The 6342-nt window shown below is 39.8% G+C and overlaps 1 protein-coding gene across 1 annotated transcript; it reads left to right on the top strand.

The window, feature by feature from the left end:
• The first annotated feature begins 3670 nt into the window (after nt 1–3670).
• LOC148846336 (transcription factor JUNGBRUNNEN 1-like) lies at nt 3671–5655 on the top strand. The gene is made up of 3 exons (XM_088955512.1): nt 3671–4006; nt 4691–4992; nt 5082–5655. The coding sequence occupies exons 1-3, from the start codon at nt 3814–3816 to the stop codon at nt 5475–5477; spliced, it is 891 nt and encodes a 296-aa protein (XP_088811638.1). The 5' UTR covers nt 3671–3813; the 3' UTR covers nt 5478–5655.
• The last annotated feature ends 687 nt before the right edge of the window (nt 5656–6342 follow it).

Below are 6342 nucleotides of genomic sequence, written 5' to 3'. Positions count from 1 at the left end.
GATGATTGTACTCACATGACATGGTTATATCTGCTGAAACATAAAGATGAAGTGATGCCTGTCTTTCAATCCTTCCATATAATGGTGAAGACTCAGTTCAAATCACAGATTCAGGTACTCCGGTCTGATAACGGCGGGGTACATGAATCAACAGTTCCAAGATTATTTTTGGATCCATGGATTACTTCATCAGACTTCATGCCCCCAAACACCACAGCAGAATGGCATTGTAGAAAGGAAGAACCGGCACATACTCGAAACTGCCCGAGCCTTGCTACTTGGAGCACATGTACCTAATCGACGTTGGGCTGATGCTGTTGCTACCGCTGTGCACCTCCTTAACCAAATGCCCTCACGGGTCTTACAGTTTAAAACACCATTACAAGCTCTTTCATCTCATGTCTGATTGCCCTTTGTTTTGATGATACCACTTCGAATTTTTAGTTGTGTGGCGTTCGTGCGTCTACATCCAAATCAATGTACAAAGCTGGATCCATGGGCAGCTCGATGTATATTCTTGGGGTATGCGCTACACCAGAAAGGGTAACGATGTTATGACCCAGTCACCCACCATACCTATGTTACCATGGATGTCACTTTCCTGGAATCTGAAACTTTCTACTCTCGTTCTACAACCAAATCTTCTCTTCAGGGGGAGAGTCTGAATGAAGAACAAAACTGGTTTTTACCTGACTGGCTGAATACAAGTGCTTCAACGGAAATGGTGGTCAATGAAGCAACCGGTAAAGCACCTACAAAGACTACACTAGAAGTATCTACAGAGACCTCAACATCATCGCCTTTACCAGCAGAAGAAGTAGAGAGCCCAACCTCGCCAGTACCAGAAAGCCCACCTCCTGAGGATATCCCGGAAGCACGTGAAAGCATCCTTGAGGTAACCTCCCCTACCACTCCTTCAAGCTCTAATGATACTTCGACTGGCTACACCTTACCTTTTAAGCATAATCATGGCAAACCGCCAAACAGATATTCTCCAGATATTGAGGATAGGAGGACAAAGTATCCAATTGCCAACTATGTATCAACGAAGAGACTCACCAAACCTCTAAAATCGTTTGTGCAAGAATTGTCCTTTAATCATATTCTCACTAGTGTCCAAGAAGCTTTGACAAACCCAAAATGGACTCGGGCCATACAAGAAGAGATGGAGGCACTATTGAAGAACAAGACATGGACCCTAGTCACCTTGCTTGAGGGGAAAAGACCGGTAGGGTGTAAATGGGTATTTTCCGTCAAATACAAGGCAGACGGGGCAGTCGAGAGATACAAAGCAAGGCTGGTCGCAAAAGGATATACCCAGACACAGGGCATAGATTATCAAGAGGCTTTCTCCTCAGTAGCCAAGCTGAATATGATTAGAGTCTTATTATCTCTTGCTGCAAATCTTGATTGGCCACTACACCAGTTATGTGAAGAATGCCTTCCTCCATGGTGATCTTGAAGAGGAGGTATACATGGACATCCCACCTGGGTTATACAACGAACTCCAAGAACCAAGTTGTGTGTAAGCTACAACAAGCACTATATGGACTAAAACAATCTCCACGAGCATGGTTTGGGAGGTTCAATCTTGCGATGAAAAAATATGGCTTCTAGCAAAGCAATTCAGATCATACACTATTCTTAAAGCACCAACGAGGAAAGGTGAGAGCCCTAATAATATACGTGGATGACATGATTATCACAGGGAATGATTCAGGAGAAATAGCAACACTGCAAAAGCAATTGGATTCCGAGTTCGAGATGAAGAACTTAGGTGGGCTAAAGTACTTTCTAGGGATTGAAGTTGCTAGATCAAAGGAAGGCATATTTCTGTCCCAATGGAAGTACACCTTGGACTTACTCTCTGAAGTGGGATAGTTGGAGTGCGAACCGACAGACAAACTTATCATTCAAAACCATAGACTTGGAGAATACCCGGATCAAGTACCTACCAATAAGGATAGATACCAAAGGCTGGTGGGTAAACTCATTTACCTTTCCCATACTTGCCCAAACATCGCCTACGCCGTCAGTGTAGTGATTCAGTTCATGCACTGCCCAAGCGAAGATCACATGAATGCTGTAATGCAGATTCTACTTGAAGTCCTCACCCGAAAAAGGACTCATGTTCTCAAAAAATGATCATCTAAAGATAGAAGGGTACACAGATGTAGACTGGGTCGGAAATGTCTCAGATAGAAAATCCACCTCCGGGTAGTTTACATTCGTTGGAGGAAATCTGGTCACATGGAGGAGTAAGAAACAGAAGGTCGTGGCCCTATCACGTGCTGAAGCTGAGTTTCGAGGAATGGCTAAAGGGCTGTGTGAGCTACTCTGGCTGAGAAGACTGATGACTGAAATTGGTTTTCCCCCAACCTCTGCAATGGACCTACTGCGACAACAAGGCTGCCATTGACATCTCTCAAAATCCCGTCCAACATGATCGAACAAAGCATGTGGAGGTGGACTGGCAACAAAATATCGAAGACAGAACCATTTGATTTCCCTTCATCAAATCTGAAGACCAGCTGGCAGATATACTTACAAAGGTTGTATCCAGTAAAAACTTCTATAGCTCATTTGGCAAGTTGGGCATCCAAGATTTGTACGCACCAACATGAGGGGGGGTATTGGCGTGACCTGTAAAACTAGGGGGTATCCCTTGAATTCAGGGATAAATCTCATCTTAAGTTGTATATAACTAGGTGAGGTAGAACCAGAATTTATGTATAATTAGGATATGTTTGTATTATGAGTATATATATATCTCAACCCCTGCAGAGGACAATATAAGGGAGAAAGATGAAAAATTTCTCACTCGGTTTCTCATTCTACTCGAGTTATCACTCTGTGCTCGGAGAGATTTATTTATACAACTTCTTAATCAAAGAGAGAATATTATATAATTTTTCCATTTATTAAAGAACCAAGCACAGTACATCGATCCTATATACCAAGTTCACACAGAAACTATTCGCCCAGAAAAAGTTGACACAGGAATATCATAGAAATTTTAATGATCAAGAAGGTTTTGATTTCTGGGTTCATTTATATCTCTTAGAGTGACACATCAATTTCCTAAAACACTCGTATGGCTGACATTATCAATTGCAACTGGTGGACCTCAAAGTTGGGCTGTTATGGGCAGTCCCTATTGAAATTAAACCCCAAAGAAAGAAAACAAAAAACCATAATTTTTTGATAAGATTTTTCAAATCATCCAACAAGAATCCAGTGCATCCTTTGGAGACCTTAAGACATCTGACGGTCGTTTGGTTTTTATGACATTTGGACTCCTTGCCATCATGAAATGGCCCACAAATTGAACGACCCAGATCGATTCATCGGTGACCCAATGCCCATTTTAACCTAAAAGAGACCAGAGTTGGGTGTCTTTTGTGGACAAAAAACACTTCCTCCTTTGGAAATATCATCCTCATTCTAGTCAAAGTTCGACTATTTTTAGTCAAAGAGTGCGCCCTCACAACGACTTTTATCCTTTTTTTTTGTAATTTGCTACACAAATTTTCAAAGACCATGTCACATGTCTTCTTACGTGATGTTATAAGCAATAACAACTTCTCAGCCCATAAATATCGTTAATTACTTGTGTGTTTCACCAAGTCTTCTATAGAAATTCTACCCATCTTTCCTGAAAGCCTAATAAATCAAAACAAAAGACTTGACCCCTCTTCACAGTTATAAGAGCGATGTTCTAATTAGTTCTGAGTGGCCTAAAGTGTTTTGCATCTTCCAGAAACAAAAAGAGAGACAGAAGAGAGAGAGAGAGAGAGAGAGAGAGAGAGAGGGATGGAGGTGAGGAAGGTGAACGAATTAGACAACAGTAAGGATGATGAAGTTATGCTCCCAGGGTTTCGGTTTCATCCAACGGATGAAGAGCTTGTTGGGTTTTATCTTCGACGGAAGGTGGAGAAGAAACAAATCAGTATTGAACTAATCAAACAGATCGATATCTACAAATACGATCCATGGGATCTTCCAAGTAAGCTTTGGTTTCTATTTTTTAATTTTCTGATCTAGTTTTCATGAAAAGGTTATCTGGGATTGCTTTGGAGGGCATCGATTTTGTCAAATTAGAACTAAATTTATATGTACTAATATATAGTTTCCTCCTAATTATATCTTAAAACTTATGGGATCTTAATATTTGTCCATGCAAAGGAAGAACCAGGACAGAGAAGTTAACTCATGAAGAAGAACTTTTTGATTTTTTCATGTTACCCCCTCCATGGACTACATCATTCAATAACATCTAGATTTTTCCTTCTCCCTTGTTCCAATCCAGTATGGCACAAACAATCTCTTGAGCCCATAACTTACACCAACTGCAGGACCAAAATAACAAACAGTAATAACTGTTAAGGTGTGGCCTTCTTTGAACCAAATATTATTTTGGATTTCAAAATGAAAAAAGAAAACAACAGAAATAGATTTATTTTTCCTCTTTTTCTTCTTCTAATAATAACAGTAACAATAATACATAAGCAGCTACCAGAAGTAAGAATGTTAATCCTAAATCTTTTTTCCAGTTTAAGAGATATGAGAAATGATAAAGAAAGATAAAGAGAGAGAGAGAGAGAGACCACTTTCTGTGTTATTTCTACTGCATATTATTTCTCAAGTTTCTGTTTTCATCATCTTCTCTTTTATCTGATAAAAAATGCAGAAGTCAGTACTGTGGGGGACAAAGAGTGGTACTTCTTTTGCATAAGAGGCAGAAAGTACAAGAATAGCATAAGACCCAACAGGGTCACAGGGTCTGGATTTTGGAAAGCTACCGGCATAGATAGGCCAATATATTCTGTTGGAGACACCAATGACTGCATTGGCCTGAAGAAATCGCTAGTCTACTACAGAGGGAGTGCAGGAAAAGGCACCAAAACTGATTGGATGATGCATGAGTTTCGTCTTCCTGCAGGAGGGAAAAGTGGAAACAGTCCCAACTCCAACAACGCCACACAAGAAGCTGTAAGACCTTTTCCATAGACTTAATTTGTATGTTGATTATTCTACTCTTTTGTTATGTATGTTGACAGTTTCTTCATGTGGGATTGTAGGAAATCTGGACACTATGTCGAATTTTCAAGCGAATCGTGTCATACAGGAAGTACACACCAGACTGGAGAGCAACCCCATCTAGTAAACAAAGCCCAACTGACTCATGTTCTCAAACATGCAGCCTTGAGTCGGACAACATAGATAACTACAAGAATTTTGGTGCTCATCAAGTGGTTCAACAGATTCAGAAGAAGCCAGCTTTTAATCACATTGATGAAAGGAACCAATTGTTACCGAGTCATTTGAACCCAGTAGCTCAACTTCCATCTGCTACGCTCTACTCAAGCTTTCCAAACACCAATAGCTATGAATTCATCAGAGAGGGGAACTGGGATGAGCTCTCATCAGTAGTAGAATTGGCACTCGACCCCAACCTTCTATATGGTTGTAGATAAACATAATGAAGGATTAATTTTGTATTGTAAGTATATATTATATATGGTTGACAATCCTTAGATACATAGAATAAGGCCTGGATGGCTGGATGGGGTGGGATGAAGTAGATAGTTAGTTTTGTTGGATTATTCAAAGCTGAATGGATTTTACTCTTGAACAGGATATTATTAACTTTGACATGTTCTTGATTTAATTTGTATCTTGTGAAGAATGCGTTTAAGGAATCTCTGATATGACTAGGCCAGTGTCCCCACCCCCAACTCTTTTTCCAAGCCAATGAAACTGTTGTGGTAGAAAAAACCCACTAGACTGAAAAACATTTGGCAAAGAATAGAAGAAAAACAATAAGAAAATAGATTCTTGAATACATGGCCCAGCTTATAGCTTATGTCCATAGGTGGAGAAGAAGAAGTCTGCTATACAAAACTACAATAGAGAAGCAATGCTGTCCAAATACATTCTTTCTCAAAAACCCTATAACCCAACATACCTGAGCTCTTACTTACAATACTTCTATATTCTCGCACAATTGAACATGATGTATTAGGGTCACACCCATAAGATAAAAAATGAATCGGGTTCATATGGCCACAAACGAGAACCAGGACAAGGTACGGGCCATGAAAAAGAATTCAAAGGCCTAACACTAACAAAAACCATGTAGCAAAGAGGAGTGCTAAGTTGCTAATAACGGACCTGCATTTTACATATGCAAATACCCCTATCCACATAACATAATAGGGCCCATGAACAAAATTAGGCATAAATCCCACTTAATCAGCAGAGTGAAGTACTAAAAGTGTTGTATAAACTCGTTATTTACTAGCATTTCTGGAAAAACAAATTATTACAAAGATTTTTGTA

Source organism: Nelumbo lutea, chromosome 7, assembly GCF_056320005.1.
Source record: "Nelumbo lutea isolate HS-2025 chromosome 7, American lotus-T2T, whole genome shotgun sequence".
Classification (NCBI taxonomy): domain Eukaryota; kingdom Viridiplantae; phylum Streptophyta; class Magnoliopsida; order Proteales; family Nelumbonaceae; genus Nelumbo; species Nelumbo lutea.
Note: the sequence above shows the minus strand (reverse complement) of the source record. Positions and strands in the feature narration are given on the sequence as shown.

Bases quoted from the DNA above. Each gene is read 5' to 3' on its own strand.
- LOC148846336 (XM_088955512.1), top strand. From the start codon at position 3,814: ATGGAGGTGAGGAAGGTGAACGAATTAGACAACAGTAAGGATGATGAA. The intron at 4,007-4,690 runs GTAAGCTTTGGT...TAAAAAATGCAG, and splicing joins CGATCCATGGGATCTTCCAA to AAGTCAGTACTGTGGGGGAC. The intron at 4,993-5,081 runs GTAAGACCTTTT...GTGGGATTGTAG, and splicing joins ACAACGCCACACAAGAAGCT to GAAATCTGGACACTATGTCG.